This window comes from Phoxinus phoxinus, assembly GCF_949152265.1.
Source record: "Phoxinus phoxinus genome assembly, chromosome: 1".
Taxonomy (NCBI): Eukaryota; Metazoa; Chordata; class Actinopteri; order Cypriniformes; family Leuciscidae; genus Phoxinus; species Phoxinus phoxinus.
In genome coordinates, this window is record NC_136876.1 from 15,555,108 (window position 1) to 15,577,803 (window position 22,696).

Here is a 22,696-nt window from a genome sequence, read left to right on the forward strand (position 1 = left end):
ATTCATAATGCAACGCAAGTTCTTAGCACTGCTACAAGGTTGTGTTATAGCGGAATTTGTTTAAGCCCAAAATGGTGTGATAGCGATTGACAATTGATGTTAGTAGATGCGGTCTTCAGCATCCTTGTTATTGCGCCCACCTTCAACGCTGGAGACCCTGGTTTGAATCCCACTCGGAGCGGGTCGAGTAGGACTGGTTATATTTGGTGCTGTGACCCTGATGGGAGTAAGGTTTAGGTGGGAAGGAGTGTAACAGACATAGGTCATTAAGAGCTGTGCATGTAAACCTCACCCCTTGGCCTCAAGAGGCATGCTAGCGACTGACGCTAAAGGCTGCGTCCTTGTTAGCATGCCCGCCTCCAACGCTGCAGACCCCACTTCGAATCCAGTTCGAATCCCACTCATAGAGTGGGTTGAGTAGGACTGGTTATATTTGGTGCCGTGACCCGGATGGGAGTGAGAGTTTAGATGGTAGTTAAAGGCGCGTTAGCGACTGACGCTAGAGGCTACGCAGTTAGCACTCCCACCACCAACGCTGGGGACTCCGTTTCGAATCCCACTCGGAGCGGGTCAAGTAGGTTCGGTTACACAAACACTTCTAGTGCATAAAATCTATTTCATTTGTAATGCATTGCGAAATGTGTCAGGCTGCAATTCAAAAAGCATAAAGTTGGTGTTAGAGAACATTGGCGTAAACTTGTGTAGTAGCGGTCTTCATTTAAAAAGAAAAACAATCTTCTAATTTTTGATCAGACTGTCATATAATATTTTATTTTATTAATGAATTATTTTCAAACTGAATTCATTGTATGCCACTCATAACATAATCGTGACAATGATTTAGTGTGCTAAGGTTTGAAATGATCATCGTTGCATACTGCAAGCTGTGTGCATACTATATTTGTATATAGGCCTATGTAGTATATACTGTGCAGTAAGATGTATGCTAGTATGCCATTTTGAACATATTTCAAAGTGCACTGGAGTCTTCTGCAGCTGTAAGGAGGAAAAAAAGAGTTTAAAACAGACACAGATTGATGCAGTGATGAAGAAGAGAGAAAGAGAGAGAAGGAAAATGGTGGAAAAGGAATGGGTGATTTCTCTCTGAACCTAAAGGGGCTAGTCCTGGCTCAGCTGGGATCCGGTGAGCGAGCTATTCTTTCTCTCTCATAGAGCTTGACCACTTATCGCTTCTACTCACTAAATCCATCAAGATCTAGCTGCCAATCACTGATTACGGTCCATGGGACCATGCGGCTTGGCAGAGCTACATTTCTGAGAACCAGAAACAGGCTGGGAGGAGGAGAGAGGCCATTATTGTACGGAAGAAGTTGGAGAGAGAAAAAAAATAGAGAAAGACAGAGGGAAGCAGAACAGAGGAACATTTTGTTTCCACTGCGTGCTGGTAAAAAAAGAACAAAACAATAAATACAGGTCAAACAAGTTTGAGGTGGTCAGTCTGGTTTTTGGAAAATGGTAGATGGCTTGTTGCTGGTAAGAGGTCATCTAAGCTAAGGTTGATCTTAGCCAAGTCTCACAAAGCAGGACTTTTGACTATCAGCGTAAATGCTGATTATGACCCACTTAAGGCACAGTCACTGAAAGTTTACAAGCAAAACGTTTACAAGCAAATCTGTGTGACCAACTTGAACCCTCTGCGAAGTCTATGTCACCCTCACGCGAAATACAGATTACATGGATTCCTATTGAAATGACTGGATTTCGCTCACGGCACATAAAGTGATCATTTAACATGCCAAATAGGGCGGGGTTTATCTGAAATAGTCGGCAGTACCGTAGACCGTAGAACGAATTTAGTTCAACAGTATTAATCCTACACTCGTGTATCCAGACTTTTAGCCCTGTTACTGTGCGTTCACACCGCCGGCGGCGAGAGCGTCAAAGTGGCCGGAAGCCATTCATTTTCAATGAGAGCCGGCGGAGAGCTCCGGCGAGGGAGGCGCGGCGCGTCTTGGACGGCGAGAGCGGCGAGAATAGTTGAAATCAAGTCAACTTTATGGTAATAAGCTATGACGCGGTTCGGCGGCAACCAGCGGCAACCGATCGGCATGTAGAAGTCCTCCGCCTGAGAGGATACCAGAGAACACAATCCTGTAAACTTTGGTTCCGACCAGGGCCGTAGCTAGAGGATCCGGGGCCCCCTGAAAAAATATTGATGTGGGCCCCCCACCACCCTCCACCAATATATTTTCTGCATGCATACTCATATATTGTTGGTGTACTGTACAATATGCATGGAGGCCCATGTAACTAGGGTTTTCTTACAAAATAACAAAGCAGATAACAAATAAATGTAAATCAAGATTTTAATGAACATCAGCAAAAGCAAAATAAACAAATATAACATTAAATATAAAAAGAAAATAGGCCTAAATAGATAAATGAAATTTCTTTCAAAAATTAACATTGAAATAACTAATAAAATTATACAAGTATTTAGTATATGTATATCGGTTTGTTTGATCTTTAACCTTTGATGACCTTACACGTCACTTCACTAGGATAAACCAAAATCCCATTGTCTGACCTTTTTGTTGGCAAAGTCACTGATTATGTCCTTATTTATCTTACCCCATTGGCAGATTATTTGACATGTTTTAAGCAAAAACTCACTTAAATTTGATTTATTTCAACAGGAAACAAGACTTAATATTTTATTGCATTTCACTTATCTAGTAAATGCATCTTGATTTAAGAATTTTGAGATATTTGGACTGGAAACAAGACAAAAATACTGAGTAAGAAAGGCATTTTTTTGCAGTTTGAGTATCTTAAAATTCTATAAAATTACAACTAATAAAAATTAACAAAAAGCTTGAAGTGGAGTGAAGTGAGGTGTAAAGTCATCAAAGGTTAGGCCTATAAATCAAAAAAATTTAAATAATAAGAAAACCAATTTTTAAAAAAGGAATGGTAAAATAATGTTTTATGGGTTGTAACACAGTCTCATCTCAAAACGTCACATACTGACGTGGTTTGACCATACGACAACATACGACGAAAAGGGTACCCCTATAACGTCAATATGAGACGGTTCAGGTTATGGTTAGGTTTAGGTATGGGTTAGGGTACCGTTAGGGGGCGCTGCTGGTGCGCTTATGTCTCCGTCTCATATTGACGTTATGGAGTACCCTTTTCGTCGTATGTTGCCGTATGGTCAAACCACGTAAGTAACAGTCTTAAGAATGTAGTCAAAGTTTTAAAAAAGATTTATCTTATTATGTATTTTAATAGAGATAATATGGAACTGGTAAAATAATATTTAAATAAAGCTCATACATTTATTCATTCAAGTGCAGTTGTATTCGTGTTTCTTGATGTAAGTTAATAAACACATCACCAGCCAGCAGGTCATATTATGCATAATGCAATGCGTCGTGTCTCGTGTCAAGTTATTTACAATAGTGAAAAGGACAGGGATTTTAATCGCGTAACGTTAATCATTCAGTCGGTTGTAGTGCCGCTCGCGCCCGTTAATGAAAAGTGAAAGAAGACGGTAGTTTTCTGATTCTCAGCGAAATAACAATACAATACACTAACCTGCGTTAAAGAAGGTTTTAATTGACTGGGATCCAACAACTCTCCTGGCCTCCCTCTCCTTCTTTTCGTGGCGTTTCTGATAACCAGATTTGTATTTTCTTTTCCCCGACATTTTTCCAGTGAGTCAGTTCCACCAGATTAACGTCTTCAGGCAATGCCGCCTCAACTCTGATTGGTTCTCTTCACGAGCTGGGGCGGGGTATTTATTAATAACTAATAAATAGATCGGACTAAACCATTTTTAGGGAGGTAAGAGAAGCAGCTATTTGGAAAAAATATTTAACCAAGTTGCATGTTTTTTTGTGGTTTTCATTTTAAATCTCAGGCATACAACTAATAAATATTATAATTATTCATGCAATAGTGTCCCTATAGTATAACTGCTGGATTTTGTGGGGCCCCCTGGGCAGCGGGGGCCCCTATAATTGTCACCACCTTTCACCCCACCAGCGACGGCCCTGGTTCCGACCACATTAGTTCCTAAGCAAAATGGAGGAAAAGTTAATTATTTCTGTTTCGGATTTCCCGTTATTGTACGACTTGTCCCTGTTTACATACAGGGACATTAATAAAAAGAACGACACATGGAAAAAGGTGTCTGAAATTGTTGGTGTTTTGTTACTTTCACATTTAAAAGATTTCATTAGGTTAACTTATACCGTACGTGTGGCCAGTCTGCACAAAATAGGATACTGATTTATGTTCAGTTCTTGTTTGCTTTGCGGCTCCTTTAAATAAAGTAATAAAAAAAAATCACGCATTCTAAAATCTACGTCAGAGCGTCCCCGAATCTCACGGCGTCGGTGGCAGGGCGGCGAGAGCGAATTTTGGCGCTCTCGCCGGCGGCGGTGTGAACGCACAGTTAGCTTGCATCTAATCAACCATCTACTCCAGTTTAGATCACCTATTGACCATCAATGACCAATTACAAAGTACATTAAACCATCTGATGCTGGTTTTAGCTGAAATATCCAGCAGCACTTGTGTTTGCACAGAATACAGAATTACTACTTTTTCTCTCTTTCTGGGCGGAGTGTGTTTGTATGTGTGAAGCGAACAGCATTGGTATGTATGACAGAGAGACAGCCAGCGTGTGACAGTGAGTGACAGCTTGTCTGTCTCGCTGATCTGGATGTGCTAGCAGTGTTAGCCTGTACCCGTGGCTGACACACATAAGCGCTGAGGCAACCGCTAACGTGTAGCCGGCAACACGCAAGAAACGTGTGAAGCTCAGCTTCTCCCCCCCCCCCCCCCAGAGACCCATTGTGTCTCCTAAAAGACAAACTGGAGTATCTGAAGAGGGGGATCTCAGGGGAGAGAGGGATGGAGCGATCAGTGAAGAAAAGAAATGGGAAGAGACTCTCTTTTCTGAGCCTGTGAGGGTTTAAGGTTCTGAAGTTGAGGTCTTTGAAGTGATCTCACACATACAGACACAGTTACACTGTCTGTATAAAAGGCAGCGGCCAGTCGTCACTGTCTAACTCACTCACACCATTTGAGAAATGAAGAGAAGGGGGACTAAGAATGGGAATCAAAAGGAATTAAAGTTACTTAGAGACTCCATTTAACGATTCCTGTTCCATAATGATTCGATTAGCAGTTATTTTAGTACTTTTGGTACAAAACATCAACCCTGCTGAGAATAAAAAGCTTAAGATGGTTTAAGAGGTGATCTTTTTTTTTCTTTTTTCTTTTTTTCGCTGTCAGACTGGGAGACCAGCTGGCCGTCCTACTAAACACCAGATTGGCCAGGCTAGTAGACCATTTTAAACCAGCTAAGACCATCAAACCAACTACTTTTCAAAAGATTGGGGTCTGTAAGATTTTTTTTTTAAAGAAATTAATTAGTATTTTCTTTTATTCAGAAATGACACATTTAATAGATCAAAAGTGAAAGTAAAGAAATTTATAATGTTACAAAAAAATATACTATGCTATTAAGAATCCTGAAAAAAAATGATCACATTTTCCACCAAAAATATATGAAGCAGCACAATGTTTTCAACATTGAAGATAATAATGTTTCTAAAGCATCACATCAACTTATTATAATTATTTCTGAAGGATCATGTGACACTGCAAATGATGCTGAAAATTCAGCTTTGAGTAAAAAAACAAAAACAAAAAAAACATCCAACCCAAAACTAACGGTAGGAAAATCTGGTTTTAAATGGAAACTTTTATCTACATGTTGTCGTATGGTATGAGCAACCACTCAATAACAACACTACATAGTACACATAATACAAAGTCACTTCTCAGTTCGTTTTGAATGAGTCATTTTGACCGATTCATTACATTTATAGGCCACAAAATCAGAACTGTATCATTTATTATATTGTGACACATCAGTCACGTAAAATATACTGACAGTGTATTGTACAGTAGCATAGTGTTGAGTCTGCTCCAGCAGAACAAAACAGATCAAACCAAGTGTCATGAAATGGCCTCATCATTTGTTGCTAGTATTTTTTATGTAAAACTGAAGCAGAAATTTCCTCACGCTAAAGGTGATATATTATCAAAATGCAAAGCGCTTCATTTTATAAAAAATAGCCGACGGAGACGTCCCTCGGTGTGTGTGATTTCATCCCGTTTAACAGGGTGATGCAATCGGACAAGAACATTATGCACTGGTCTTTGCATGAAGGAACAAGTGCTCTCTCTTCTCTGTACAGAAGCCTCAACAATGCTGATTCATACCAGACTTCATTGAGGGGCTCTGGAATATTTGAGTCATACTAAAAAAAATTCCCCTTGATCCAGAGAGAAAGAGAGTGAGAAAGACAGAAGTACAAAGACAGAACGATAGATAGAACGGTAAATAGAATGATAGAACGGTAGATGGAACAATAGCATGATAGATAGATAGATAGATAGATAGATAGATAGATAGATAGATAGATAGATAGATAGATAGATAGATAGATAGATAGATAGATAGATAGATAGATAGATAGATAGATAGATAGATAGATAGATAGATAAAGATAAAAATAGGAAAATATGGATGGATGGATGGATGGATGGATGGATGGATGGATGGATGGTTAGAAATAGTAAATAGAACAGATGATAGATAGATAGATAGATAGATAGATAGATAGATAGATAGATAGATAGATATATAGATAGATAGGACAAGATAGATAGATAGATAGATAGATAGATAGATAGATAGATAGATAGATAGATAGATAGATAGATAGGACAAGATAGATAGGTAGATAGATAGATAGATAGATAGATAGATAGATAGATAGATAGATAGATAGATAGATAGATAGATAGATTTCCTCATAAGGCTATGATGAAAATGCAGGAAGAAGGATAAAAGGAAAGTGTTACTTGATTAATTCATGTCTCCTCTTCCACCTGTAAAGAAAAAGACACGCACATCCACACGTTCACACAAACATAAACACTCGCGCATTAGAAACATGTCAAGCGCTCATGCATGCGGATTCACTGTGATCGTTTCAGTGGCTTCCTGCTTCTGGCTGTCATTGTGAACAAGTACGGTGGCCCTTGAGCCCCCTCAGCCCAGCGGTCTCCGCAATGATATCAATTACTCATGTGATAATGAGGGGAGCTAATGAACACACACCTGAGGAGCACAGCTAGAAGATGATGCGTGCTTCGCATAGCCACCAGAGCGTGTCTCCGCGCTAATATTTTTTCTTTGGCATCAAGAGGTGGAGTTGGAGACACACCCGGCGGCAAACTGTTTGCGCATGTCACTCCACGAACATTCATGAGATTCACGAATAATGTAGGCATAATACATATTAATAACTCCCAGCTGCAGCGGTTTCAAAGCTCTCCGTCTCTCTCTCTCTCACAAAGACCAAATTACACCAAAACACCTAGCGCTCAAATATACTGTATACTCCCACTCTTTAACACTTTCTGAAGAGTTTGGGCTGGAATACCACTACAATATTTTCTCTCACATTTACATCCTTAAAAAAAAATACAAATAAAACAACAACTCTTCTAAGGATTTATGAGGCCAAAATAAAACAAGCAAATGCAGTCAGGATGTGCACTGAATATAAACAACTGCATTTGCTTTTCTTAGGTTCTGGTGAAGGAATGCAATCATATAGCGGCATGGCATGCTGCTGGCTATGTGTATAACATTATGTGCAGTACAATGTGTGGAAGCATTCACGGTCATAATGTTTGAATGCCATTGTATTACATATAAAACCAAATGGCATGCATTTCCTAGTCTGAAAAATATATATTTCCTTGTGGATATCAAACATTAGTTGATTATGTTTATAGTTGAACCTTTTGAGTAAATGTTAAAAAATTATGGTAATTATGTTGAGTCTCCCTGTGGTGAAAATCAAGTTTTTAATGCTTTTTTTATATGTCTATGTATTGTTTTTAATATACTTTAAGACAAACCATGTACATATTCATAAGTGAACACCATTGCTGAGTATTTTCTCCTTAAAACTGCTGTTTGAAATCGCTGGTGTTTCTGACGTCACAAACTACATCGTAACCAATCAGATCAACATGTGATCGTCAACGAGTGGATCTCTGAGCTGGTGTGGAGTGAGTGGAGGCGGGGATCATTTGCATATTAATAGAAGCTTGTATCCTTAATGAGGCAAGGGTGTGGAGTTACATTCAAGATATTTTAAGGCATAAATAATTTATTTCAAGAACAAAAACTTTTAAATACGCTTAAAATTTTGGTGATCAAATATGAGTTTTAAGGGATAAAATTATTGACTACAGGGTTTAAGTATTTTTGAGTTTCACACACACACACACACACACACACACACACACACACACACACACACACACACACACACACACACACACACACACACACACACACACACACACACACAATCAAATAGAACACTGGAATCATATAAAACTATTAAATTACACACTATAATTGTTCATTATATTTATAAACTTACAGTCATACAAATACATAATGCTATGTTTTTGTAGTTATTTCAACAAAATGCAGGTTAATTATTATAATTCAACTATAATAAAAGTAATAATAACAATGAGTTTGATCTAAAAAAAAAAAAAATCAAAGATATTATAAATGGTTTACTTTCTTAGCATAGAGAGTTGACAAGCCACCCACTCCACTTTTTTTTGGCAAGAAGAGCAACGTCAAAAGAAATGATTAATGTCGGTTTGCAAGGACGTGAACAGCAGAGAGTAATTGTCATCTTGTAATTGCGGTCATTCTGGCATGACGTGACCACGGAGTTACTCTTAAAGTACCGATCGATGAACTGGACAGAGTGATAAGCTGAGCGTGTGCTGCCTATTGTGAAGACTAACTAAAGACGCCGTGCCTTTAAATGCATCTAATTGCCTTTTCTTGACCTGGCTAAGTTTATCAGATAAGCTAGCGCGAGTATCAAGTGCGTGCGGTCTTGTTATATAATGCAAAACGACACCGGACACCGAGGAAAAGGTGCCAACCGGCTCAACTAAAAGATTTCTGCCGCAAGAGCGAATGAGGACGTATTACAGAGGTCGTCGATGCATTAATGCTTCTTGGCCGACGTGGCCTCAGGCTGTGTGGAGTTGGAGCGAGTCTCCGCTGACTGAGTCGGGCGCTGCTGCTTGTCTTTATGGGGCGCTGCCCGTTTGTCATTTCCTCTGAGACATTGAGCTCTGTGGATATGAGGGCTGGAAAGTTTGACTCCTGCTGGCACTCAGCAGCCGACTTTGACATGCTGGCTACAGTCGCGGTCGTGTGTGAGCATTTGTGTGTGTGTGCGTGAGTGTAAGACAGTTTGGCTGAATCTGTCGCCGTTCTGTCTCGGGTGGCTGTTATAATGGGAGCTGCGTCACTCGCACACAAACTGTCTGTCAGAAGCGCGGCAAGCCAAGCTGCGTCCTTAAACGCACTAGCCCTTATTCATTCTTCCTTACATATTAAATAAACAAACAAATGGACATGTGTCAGTGATAAACACGCCAATAACGGCGCGGAACGTGTTCTCCAGCAGCCGTGAAAGATGGGGCATTATCAGAGCAATTAGCCGCAGTAAATTCAATTAATCTCGACAAATCTCCACAGAGGCCCGCGCGATGCCACCATCCCCCGGTAATTAAAAATGGCCGAATTGGTTCGGCGTTCGAGGGGCGTGAAGTCTGGATATAATTGAGGCGAGTTTCTATTTATTCCATCACGCTAGCCAACAACATGTGGAGCCGGAGAGGAGCGGAGGAAAGGAGCGGAGCCCACGTGCCCACGGCCTCTCGGGGGAGACGAGACTGACGGCGGATTCCGATAATTGGCTGTTCTTTGTCACTTCAGACAGCGAGAACTTTTCATCATGGTGGAATCAGGTCCCAATTTCCCTCACCTTTCTATTCCTCAAACACCACAAACAAAGTTTTTTTTAAAAATAGGAGATAAAATGCAAGTCAGCAGCTAGTTAATCACGCATCCTCTCACCTCTGCGCACGGCGCTATTTCAAACCAACATCCTAGAGATGGCAACTAAGGAGGAAGCAACAACAAAAAAAAAAAAGAAAAAAAAAAAAGAGAGGAAAATAACTGTGACAGGCTAAATGGAGCAGTGAGCAGAGTGGTGAGGCGTGCTAGTGTTTCAGCTGTTGACTCAACTGCATGCGGCTCGCCAACATATGTCATGCTAACGCACCGACTAGCCTGCCTTACACACTTACTCCATCAGAAACAATGAAATGCCTATTGGAAAGAATCTAAAGAGAAAACTTTTTGTAATAAAACTATAAAACAGACATTCACCAAAACAATAACATCCCATATTTAGCCTAATATATACGCGTAGCGTCAGTTCTGGCAGGTCACGTTAGTCCAGCTCGCATCAGCTGACTCTCAGGTGATCCACGTCTACCAATAGGAATACGACGTCTATCACTGTATACATATATAAGCTCCTTCAGTATTATCAGCAGCTATCGCGTTTCAAAGGGAGCGAATTACCCTCCTCCCTCCCCAGCTCCTCCTCTCGTCAGTCAGGATTTGGCATTCTGATTCCCTAAATTCCCTAAAGATGAAAATTCTCTAATTATGTTATCCATTCAAATTAATGAATGATATCTGCAATACACTCATGTTGGTTCTGTACTGTTTACCCTAAGGGGGGTTATTGCTGCTCTTATCTATGCTAGACTGCATGGATGCGCCGGGAGATCTTGCCCGGAACGGAACCATACCGCCAATCCAAACTGTATGTTAATTGTCAATCGTATTTGACGATAGTGGTCCTGACAGAACTGAAATAGACCAATTTCTATTTCTATATCAAAACAACCAAAACATAAAAGATTCATTTTCTTATCATACGCGGAGGGTGAACCAACACCATGAGGATATGCGTCCCCTTTAAAAACATTTGCTAAACGCATGATTTGGCACGGCTTAAAACGTGCAGAGCGCTCATTTTGTTAACATTAAAAAGCGGTTATACGACTTCATTGCGATCTCACGCTCCGTTATAATCAGTGAAGCTGATGCACAATGAATGTCTAATTTACATAACCGCTTGTTATAACGAGAGGATTTGCGCGCGGGTAGAACTCAGGATCCACTCGCCGCTCAAAACAACGGATTTCGCCAATATTATTTTATTACGGAGAAAACTGATCCCAGATCAGCATTTATGGACAACCTTTCCCTCTAAAAGCAATCAGAAGCATATGGAAGCTTGTTTCCACCACAAAAAAATTAATTAAATTCAAAACATTTTCTCACAATTGCGAGTTTATCTCACAATTCTGACTTTATAACACGTAATTGCGACTGTATATCACGCAATTCTGACTTTATAACTTGCAATTGTGAGTTTGTATAACGCAATTCTGAGAAAAATTAGCTTTTTTTGTGAGCTAAATGCTGCTGAAGAGGTTTCGATATGGAATATGTGAATGGCCAAATCCCCCCCAAAACAGTTTTTTTTTGCACTCAATAGTAAGTTTGCTGAATGATAAAGGGGGCATGTTGTTTTTGTCTTTTGGCGACATGCCTGAAACAGACTCAGGAAATACATATATTTATTTTTTGTCCTATTCCTTTCATGCTCTTGGGGTTATAGATTTGATTAGGGCTAGTGATGTGTAATTATTTTGAGAGAGATTGAGATTGACAGAGATTATGCATAATTTACTGTTATTACAATATCAAGTACATGTAACAATGTCACCTTAAAACAAAGTGTTAATACTGTTAAAATATGAAATAACAAAGAAAGACATTGAGTTTTTGAGAGAGAGGGAGAGACTAGCCGCTGCCTGAGTCTTGCTAAGCACCCGAAAGAGGAAAGCGAGGAAGAGTATTTGCACTCTGTGTTTTGATGTGTTTGTGTAGAAGCGGATTGAGGATTACGGTCGCTGGGCGAAGGTGGTCAAAGAGTGTGGGCTGAAGAGTCCCGTTCATTCTGTACAAGTGTGTGTGTGAGAGAGAGAGAGAGAGTTTGAGAGCTTTAAAAGATAAATGCTCAACTCTTCTGGGCGCCTCCCGAAACCTGCAAAAGAAAGAGAAAGAGAGAAAAAGGGGAAGTGATGGTGGAGATCGAATAAAAGCATGTCAAAGAAAAAAAACAAAGAGATGAAGGCTAAAGAGAGAGTGTGTGTGTGTACGAGACAAAAAAAAAAAAAAAGAGAAGGCAGCAGGTGAATCCAAAGAGAAACGAAGAACAAACGCAAAAAAAATAAGCGAGTGAAACAAAGGACTGGACGAGAAAATAAAAATGTCAGAAGAGTGATTACGAATGAGAGGAGCACACGAAGAAAGCAGAACGCTGAAAGAGAGAAAAAAGAGAAAGGAGGATTAGTGAGCAGAGTGAACTAGCGGGTTGTAGTCCATCCTCTTTATTTCCTGTGGGAAGAGAAGAGAAACTGACCCCGGGATTATAGATTAGAGTTAATAACCCCCTTCCCGCTCACAGTAAAACCCATTAACTCCCCCCCCCCCCAAACCAAACTACACACCTAAAGCCCCACAGACCCACCCTCCGCTGAATCACGGCCCCGTCTGGACCACCTGCACACGTAAAGTCAGCGATCATGGGTGGGGGGAGGAGGGGGGTATCGTCTGACGGGAGATTTTCACATGAGTCCAGCTCCGGAAACGCGTTCAAGTCGGCGTTCGCTCGCTCGCTCAAAATTTCACACTTGCCTCTCATTCGCGAGTGAGGCAGCGCCACAGAAAGCCGAACGTTGCCATGGGAATATTAGCATGTGTGCGACTTTTGGGTCGTGCTGTCTGAAATAAATTTGAGGTTTGTGTTAACATTCCCATTGTGCGACGCTCACACACCTCTCTCTCGCAGCCTCGCCGCGGCCCAATTTTCATTTTGATTGTCTGTCAGAGGGGAGGTAAAGGTGTTTAATGCCAGATAAAGCACCCTCTGGGTCATTTTGTTACTGTGTGAGGCTGTGCACGAGTGTGTTGGTGTGCTTATGATCGCCAATAAAGGCTGAGTCTGCACAGCGCTGGGGATATCGAATGCTTATCTGCCCCGGTTTGTGTGTTTGTTTGTGTACGGAGCACCTCCCCAATGTGAAAATCTCCACCAGCCTCTGCAACGTCGCACTGCCGATGGAAAAAAAAAAGCGGTTTAAAGTGTGAGAGAGAGAGTGTGTGCGTGCGAGTGTAAGAAAGAGAGAGAGAACGGAGAGGATGTGTGTGTGTGCGTGAAGGAGAGAACGCACTCGTGAGTGTGAGTGTGTGTGTGCGTGACTGAGCATGAGTGAGTGAGTGTGTGTGTGGATGGCAGTAGCTGGTTGAGGGGGCGGGGTTTAGGTGGGGTGGGGTTGGGGAGGTGAAGGGGCGGGACAGGAGAGGCGAGGGGGTGGGGCTGTTGGGATGGAGTGTCTGCATGGTTACTCACTGTATGGCACACATTCATACTGGATCTCCAGGTACTTGTAGGTTCCTGGACAGGGGTCAGGGAAAACATCAGACCCAGCCACCACCACACACTGAGTCCGATTATTACACCTGAGACGACCAGAGAGAGAGAGAGAAAGAAGCAAAGTCAAGGATCATTCCTTCAGTCACCACTATACACACAAACACACACATACTATTGAACTGTTTTGCCTTTTCGTTTATATACACTGCTGTTCAAAGGTTTGAAAGTCTCTTCTTCTCACTCATCAGGATCATGTGACACTGAAGACTGGAGTAATGATGCTGAAAATTAAAATATATTCAAATGGAAAACAGGTTTTTAAAACCTGTTTTTTGTTGTTATTGTAAAAATAATCAAATATATGCAGCCTTGGTGAGCATAATAGACTCTTTAAAAAACATTAAAAATCGTACCGATCCGATCCCAAACTTTTCAACGGTAGTGTATAGGATATGTATACATATAGTGTATATATATAGTGTATATATATATATCCTATACACTACCTTGATTTCATAATTTCTAAAGCATCATGTGACACTGAAGACTGGAGTAATGATGCTGAAAATTCAGCTTTGCATGCATCACAGGAATAAATGACATTTTAATATATATAAAATTGTAAATAGTCAATATAAATTTTATTGTTTTCCCACAATATTAACGTCTTGACTGCATTTTCATTCATCAAACAAATGCAGTCTTTGTGAGCAGTAGAGACCTTAAAATATCATACCATAAAAAAGAAAGAAATCCTAACAAACCCATACATTGTAACAGTAGTGCACAAATAATGATAGTAAACAAAGAACTCTAAAAAAAAGAAAAAAATTATATATATATATATATATATATATATTATATAACATAATATTCACTTTAATAAATTTGAAATAAGTAACCTAAAAATGTAACAATTAGATGTAAAAAAATCTAAATATCAAATAAATCTGTAAAAAAACACAGATTTATACTTTATATACTGTAACAACAGCAGGGTTTGAGATCAATGATTTAAGGTTTACAGGACACTGTTAAAAAAAAACAGAAACCGTACAAGTAAACTAAAATATCCTAATTTACATGAAGTGCAATGACTTTTACAGAAATTAAACGTACGTTAAACATTATTTTACAGGTATTTCCTGAATTATTACGATCAAACACAGTAAAAATATCTTGACGGATCATTAACATTGATAAGTCAGAGATGCGCACATAATCCATCTTCAAGAGACCTAATAACTGTAAGTTTGCAGAGGTTTGTAGAATTAAATCTTTATTCTAGGACATATATATATCGATGTATATATGTCCGAAGTCTCTTTCGCAAGTCTGATGGCTTGGAGAAGTAATATCACACCTCTCCTCAACAAGATGCATGATTTAAGGTGTCATCCGTGTTAGTAGGTGAGACATAGGCTACATGTTAAAATGTAATACTTAAGATTATGGGTTTGCTCAAATGTCTAGTTCTAAGTATGAGGAAATCATTTCTCACTATAGGTGTGATCATGTGACAGTCCAAGCGATGCGGAGGCAACAGACTATTCCTCCCGCTCAAACCAACTTAGAGCTATATTGCCTCGGACTAAAGCACATAAATGTTTGAATGCAGGGGTTGTTATCGGTATGAAATGCAAACAAAGATCTAGCACGGTACAGATTTATTCTCCCTCAAACAGATGCAGAGACACTTCTCTTTTCAAATCCCTCTCTCTATATCCCCTCATCATCTCTCTACTAGTGCAGCATCATTCCCAGTCCAATCCCTCTCTCAATCTACTCATCCCTCCCACATGCCCTCTCTCTCTCTCTCTCTCTCTCTCTCTCTCTCTCTCTCTCTCTCTCTCTCTCTCTCTCTCTCTCTCTCTCTCTCTCTCTCTCTCTCTCTCTCTCCATTACAAGGCTGATGGATAGCTAGAATAGGGAATCATTGATCTCGTCTCCGAGGAAGCAAATGCTGAGCACAGACAGGGACTGGAACTGCAGGCGACACACACACACACACACGCGCGCGCGCACACACGCACAACGGTTATGCTTCACATTATTCAAACACACACGCTAAACAGTCACTTAACCACTCAACCATATCAATACACTCTGGAATACACAGTGCACGCAAACAAAACAGTGACATGAACAGTCAGAGTAATTTGTAACATTTATACAACCCTCTCTCTCCCATGCAGTGTTAATCTCGTCAACAAAGTTACCCACAAAAATACCACAACGAAGACGAGACCAAAAGGATGCATCACGATGATAATGAAATGATTTTAATTACAACACACTGTTGATGATGATAATCTACAGTACCGACTGGGATCGGTAGGATTTTTTTAAACGTGTCTTATGTTCAAGTTTGCATTTATTTGATCTAAAATAGAGGATTACAGTAATATTGTGAAATATTATTACAATTTAAAATATTATTACAATTTTCCAGTATAATACTTTAAAAATGCAATATATTCCTGTGATCAACGCTTAATTTTCAGCATCATTACTCCAGTCTTCAGTGTCACGTGATCCTTCAGAAATCCTTCTAATATGATGATTTGATGCTCAAGAAACAAATATTGAAAACAGTTGTGCTGCTTAATTTTTATTTTGGTGGAAATTGTGACAAATTTATTGCAGGTTTCTTTCTATTTCAAAAGAAGAGTGTTTATTTTAAACATAAACCTTTTGCAACATAATTAATTACTTTACTTTCACTTTTGATCAATTATCCTTGCTGAATAAACTGTATTCACAGGCAGATGCAAAATGTTTGGGGAAATACATTTTTATCAGTTTAATGCATCATTGCAGAACAAAAGTATTATTATTATTTACATATATTTATTTACATATTTGAATGGTAGTTTAATATAACATAAAAAAAAAAATCTCCAGTTTTACACATTTTTGTCATTTTGTACATTATAATCAGCTGATATGTGATCTTTGTCAGCTGTCATTTATTCACAGGTAAATTATAAAAATGAATTATAACTTTTCATCAAAAGACAAAAGCTATGACAAAAATAGACACAGTAAAAATGAACCCCGCTCCATACCTTAGTGACATGATCTTGAAGGCGTCTGGCAGGTAACACTGTACATTCTCCATCTGAAAGGGGTCGGCGTCACAGATCTTGTCGTCCGTGCGACCGTAGTTGGCGGTCTCGATCATGATGACATCACTGCCGGGGCAGCGGAGCTCGATGGGGTAACCCTCGCATGCCAACTCCCTCCGCATCAGACCAAATGGCATTGCAGAGCGACTTAACGCTACATGAAGAGAGAGAAACGCACGTTTAGTATGAACTGTTCAAGTCGACACTTATCACTGTTCCCAACCCATTTTACTTCTGTAATTTGCCACATTTCAGAGTGAAGTTTTAGAGTGGGACATGATGTTATTCATTTGAATTGATCGAATCGTGAAAAGTGGACGTTACATAGGTGGATAGACAGGATGGGTTTACAAAGTAAGAGGGAATTCTATTTTAGAGGCAGAGCAAGACATTTCTACAAAATATTATGAATAACATGATTCTTGTCATATAGACCAGAAACAGGTTCAAAAATAAACAGGGTCAACTATGACTTCATGCTGATTTTAAAATACGCCTAACACTTGCATGGATTATTATTGTACTTAGCAGATCGTTACCTGTTAATTAGGCATTTAATTATGGCATTACAGCATGGAACTGTTTATTACAGCAAACCTTTATGACCCCCCCCCCCCTCCCCACACACACACACAAATCTAAAAAAGAGAAAATAGATAATACAAAATGTAAGAGAAGTAATCAGAGGAACGGACGAGGGTTTTTCACAGCCAGTGATCATATTTCCAGCCTTCGTAGTCCTAAGGAGCAAACTATTTACCCTCTCGCTCAAGTAAACTGTGAGAGTTACGTACACACTCTGTTAACATCCTCCCACTCCTTCACACAGCTCTCCGCCGGGTGCCATCCGCCACCCTAATGCAAGGCTCGAGAATAGAAAAGCAGCTCCCATGTGTCCTAATCGCTTCGGGAGCCAATAACCAAACACCTGAGCAGAACCAAGAGGAGAGAAGCGACCCCAGACGCACCACCGACCCTTTCTTCCCACACATGGCATCTGCCATTTACACTCAATTTAAGAGAGCGAGAGAGAGACGTTAAGAGGGCTGTAGGTGCTGTAGGGTTAATCATTGTGCCTGGCTGAGAGGGGCCGAGAGTGGCCCAGAGTGCGATACTTTAACTGAACAAGAGCTTTCAAAGAGTTTGAAGATCCAGCCATGTAAAATGGCCGCCGGCCGCCTCCACTCACAGAAGGACAAAAACCAGGCAAATGGAGCTCTCCATGGTGCTGACAAATAGAGAGGGGGGACCTGTGGAGCTGTCCATTGTGCTGAATGATGAGGGGGTGGATCTGACCCACAGAGTGCCATGCACAGGAAAAAACTAATCAATGAAGCACTCAGTACTCCTGAAATTCATTCCTTCAGCTCTTGCAGCTTCAAAGACTTAGCAATCAAATAGTGGGAACATTTTCACGAAAAAGCAGACAACTCGAAAACCTGCTTAGTCAATGCATGCTCTTGTAAGTAACAGTGATCTGCAGGCTCTGTTGTACGGACAAACAGAACAAGTACATCCATTCAGCTTCGGACATAAAATTGCCTTTTCTTTGCGCAAGAGACGGAGGACCAAAACGTAAAGTTCTCTTGGTTTTGAGCCACCCCTTTTCACCCCAAGGTCAATGTGAAAGTCAGATGTTACATACTGTAGAGCTGCACAGTTTCCAAAGAGTGCTCTGTTTTCTGCAAATGTCAACCATTCATCCCAGATGCGTGTGACTCTCTAAGCTGTTTTCCCACTCAATGTCCTGTAATCCTTGTCCTGTTCTCTTATACTCCCTGAGCACTTACGTACGTGGACATGCGTAACTGCATCATAGATCACACAGCCATGTAGCCGTCAGACAGGCTCGCCACAGCAAGTCAGCGCTGGGATGGATGGCGTAATCTTGCCATAGAATGTGTAGGTTTGAGGGTTCAGACCAGTTCAGACGATTGGGAGATTTGCTGTAGGTAAACATACTTCATAGAAGGCTGTTCTGGTGTACATTCACTCCCTTGTGCCCACATGAGACACACACATATATGAAGAAGCAAAGTGGGATTAGAGTGTGCCAGCATGCAGTCTTGTTTCCGCAGCTTTCCCATGGAGCAAACACATAGCTCTATACTGCTGGTCACTGATTAAACCATTACTCTGGGCTCGGCACTGCCTCGCCACAGGAGGCCAATCACACAGCCAACCAATCACCCACCCACCCACATGTTCATACAGTTTCAGCAGGCCGGTCAGTCTCACACTGCACGTTGCCATCCCGCAAGCAAGGCCAAATGCGTCAGCCCAATAATTTCTCCTTTCTATCTGCCCGTATCTCCAACTCTAACCAGCCAGTTATCTCCCAAACTCGACTACGGCCACTGGATTAATAGGCTCATTCCCTCATTTATGAGTGTCTTCTGCTCCCACAGACATTATCTCTGATCGGAAGGGGAAATTGGACTGAGGGGAATAATCTTCATAATCCGAATTAAAACGAAAGTCTAGAGCTAAAGGATGGAACCCATTTAAAAGATAGGATAGTTATATTTTCATTTTGTCTTTTTGATATAAGCAGGTCTAAAGACGATTAGGGAAATGACCTTGGGTAAGTAAATATCTGAAAGAGAATTATCTGGGAAATCTTTATTCAGGGTCAGTTTTTGGGATGTGTAATTGGAATGTGTTTGGGTCGAGATGTGGCCTGCCATGTAGTGCATATGCTCTAGCATGCTGATTATGTGTGGGTAACTGAATGGGTAACTTCCAAATAATAACCCCAAGTAGGGGAATTTGAGATGCGTAGTTTATCTAGAGTGAGGGCTGGTATTCTCAAACCGGTATTAGGGCTTGCACAATTACATCATTTAGTCGACCAGTGATGCAGAAACAGTTGACTAGTAAATGACTCAATGTTTACCTATGTAAACGTCACATTGTCTGTGTGTGTCCCGCACAACTGAAATTATGTGGGGGAGAAATCAAAGGTTGTGTAACCCCTCAGATCCTACTTGCCCCGCTCTGTGTGGGCCTCGAACCCGGGTCTCTGGTATGGGAGGCAGGTGCTCTAACAAGGAGGCTAAAGACTGCAGCCTCTAGCGTCAGTCGCTAGAGCGCCTCTTGAGGTCAGGGGAGTGAGGTTTACTTGCTCTCTTCTCACTAGCTGGCCTCCGTTACACTTGCAATGTCTTGATAAATGGCATATGATGCAAAAACAATGGCATATGTGCAAAAATGGCATATGTGCAAAAACAATCTAGTGCATGGGTCCTCAACTCTGGTCCTCGAGGTCCACTTTCCTGCAGAGTTTACCTCCAATCTAGATTAAACCTAGCCTGGTTCTACCAGACTCTCGTACATTTCATTTGTACAGAGAGTCTGGCCTCTCTCCATTGACAAGCGTTAACTTCCTTGAAGGCGGGTACTCTGTTAAAGTTGAAAACTATTGGATCTGCCCGGAGCCACTCTGGATCTGCCATAACCATTCGTTAACGTTTGGTCGTGACGTATGACGTAGCGCACAACCCCAACGTCATCGTTCTCTGCCACTCCCTCTGTTCGCTGATTGGACCGGTAAAAAATTTACCAGAGAAAACCCAAGAATATACCACAATCCCAGAAGTAGTACTGAAGGAAAATGAATATTGAGCGCAAGTACGTAGGAGGGCGGAGCAAGATTAAACCCACCTCTGCAAATGTCTAGTAATCCTGAAGACCTTGAAGATCTAGTTCAGTTGTGTTTGATTAGGGTTGGAGCAAACTCTGCAGGAAACTGGACCTTGAGGGCCAGAGTTGAGAAACACTGATCTAGTGCATCATCAATGAGGATCTCAATTACTGCGACAGTTATTTTCTCCCAATACTAATCACAGTTCATCGTATAAGTTCGCCTTGCAGTTTGCTTACAGCATGCTTTGTGAATGCAAATTGCTCACTGTGTTTTCACATTCTCATAATTCCAAATATATTTGGTCGTGCCAGAATGGCATTCAAAACAAATGAGAAGCAAATAAATCGAGACACAGTTTGTGGACAGAGGAATTTTCCTCCTGCTGTCATCAGTGCCACTGAACAAGCACATGAGATGTGCGACTGGACTACACAAACATCGGATAGTCCTAGAACTAATTGACTGCTCAGTACAATCCTTGTAATGGAGCAGATAGTCATAGTCTGATATGTGGTTCTATCAATGAGTGTACAATATATGTAGCTGTAACAGATGAATAACGGGTCCTTTGCCTCTAAAGCCCTGCAACTATCTTAACCGACTGTAACAGTCTCTGTACAAACTGGACTGTCATTCAGTCTCTTTCTTCGGGAATGTTTGTACTTGCAGAATTATTCTTTTTTGACTGTGACTCTTTTATTGAACCGTTAAACTTGTAGACTGGTAATGAATGGTAGAATCGGGTGGGGAAGGATAAAGGGAATGAGGCTAGCAGGAATCGAACTGGCATTGCCTCCATGAGCACCCTTCCTCATCAATAATGAAGAGTAACTGCAAGTAGCAATACTTAACCACATTTTTAACCGCAGTTTCCAAAATACTGTCGCTTTAGCACGTAGCCATTAACAGGCTATTTCCAGAATAGCGGCGCAGCATGGCACAACGCTGCATCACAGGTTTTTAAAGTCAAATTATTTAGCATGGGCAGCTTTATAACTCAGCGAACTAAGGTAAATCAAACACCTCTCTCTCTCTCTCTCTCTCTCTCTCTCTCTCTCTCTCTCTCTCTCTCTCTCTCTCTGGTTAAGTAACTGGGCATTGCCAAATTATTTTATTTTTTTTGTATGTAAATGTAATGTTTTTGTGATTTTTTTTTATTTTAAATTTGCCTTGAAACCACCCTTGTGAAAAGTAGTACATTTAAGCATACTTTGTAATTGCGGAAATAATATACTGTAAAAAAAATATATATACTTAAATGTGAAATAAATGTAATGTTTGCAGATGCTTAAAAGTGCTTTTTTTGACCCACTTATGTAGGACTTTTTTAAGTTATTCCATTATTGCAATAAAAAAACATTTAATTTGAGATAATTAAAAAGTGCACTTAAAAAGTACTTACTTTTTAAAAACACTTAAGTGGCCTTTAATTAATATTATATTATTTGCAAGTTTTACAGTTTTTTATAAACTGTAGCTTCGTGTAATCTACAGACTTTAAGACGCGTAACTTGTATGACAGGCTATGGTTAAAGCACCTTCCTCAACATTGCCTGTAAGCCACTGCCTCTGGCTTTATAAATATAATACACTGCATGAAATGGAAACATCGTTTCAATATCACTATCTTTCATTCAAAAAGCATCTATGCTTTTACATCACCGCATGTAACCTCCTTTTCCCCTATCAACAGGTCTTTCCGCTCCATATTCATATATTTCCCCCTTGAATGATTTTTCCAGCACATTTCTTTTCCTCTTTTTCCCTCCCACCGTCCTAAGTGAAGTGAAAGAAAGAGTGGCGAGAAATGAAGACGTGTCACTGCGGGGCAGCTGGTGTGAAGAAACTAGGGCTGGTGCTGCCATAATAGGAGCTGTATACTAATTCAGAACAGTGGAGACGAGTGATTGGATTTGACTCATTATCCAAATGCAGTAATTAAAGCCTCGGGGAGGTTTAGAGAGCAGAGATGAGAGGCTGTGCCCTCAGTCTTGAACACACACACTGACCGACACAGACAGACAAGGACACGGACAGAGTTAGACAGGACAGGCAAGACGCAAATTGAGTGAGACAGTTGAAAAGAAGGGTGCAATGAACTCAGCAGGGAAAAATAAATGGAGACCCTCGTATCTAGTGTTGTAGATGGTCAAATATCCCATTGATTGGCTCATTAAAGGTCCACAGGGTTCCAACACTATTCCAAGAGCTTCACAATTACTCAAGAGCCAATAGAAATGAGGAGAAAAAGAGATGTATATTGGATCACATCTGTATCTAGAGAATGCTTTCAAAGCACATTACAGTGAGTACATTTACATGCACACCACTGATAACTACCAAATATCAGTTCATTGAAATAACCCGATTTACTTGCAAATCAATAACCTAGCAAAACAAGTAATGTGTTTACAAGACTAAAAAAATAAAATAAAAAAAGGTTATTCCATGGTGGT

The 22,696-nt window shown here is 40.5% G+C and overlaps 1 protein-coding gene across 1 annotated transcript in view; it reads right to left on the reverse strand.

Moving 5' to 3' along the window:
* Nucleotides 1–22,696, reverse strand: part of adgrl1a (adhesion G protein-coupled receptor L1a) — a 189,380-nt gene that overhangs the window by 63,693 nt on the left and 102,991 nt on the right. Inside the window, exons 3-4 of the mRNA XM_079605207.1 lie at nt 16,535–16,748; nt 13,443–13,552 (exon numbers count right to left, since the gene is read on the reverse strand). Coding sequence (XP_079461333.1) covers nt 13,443–13,552; nt 16,535–16,748 — 324 coding nt within the window. The remainder of the gene's footprint in view (nt 1–13,442; nt 13,553–16,534; nt 16,749–22,696) is intronic.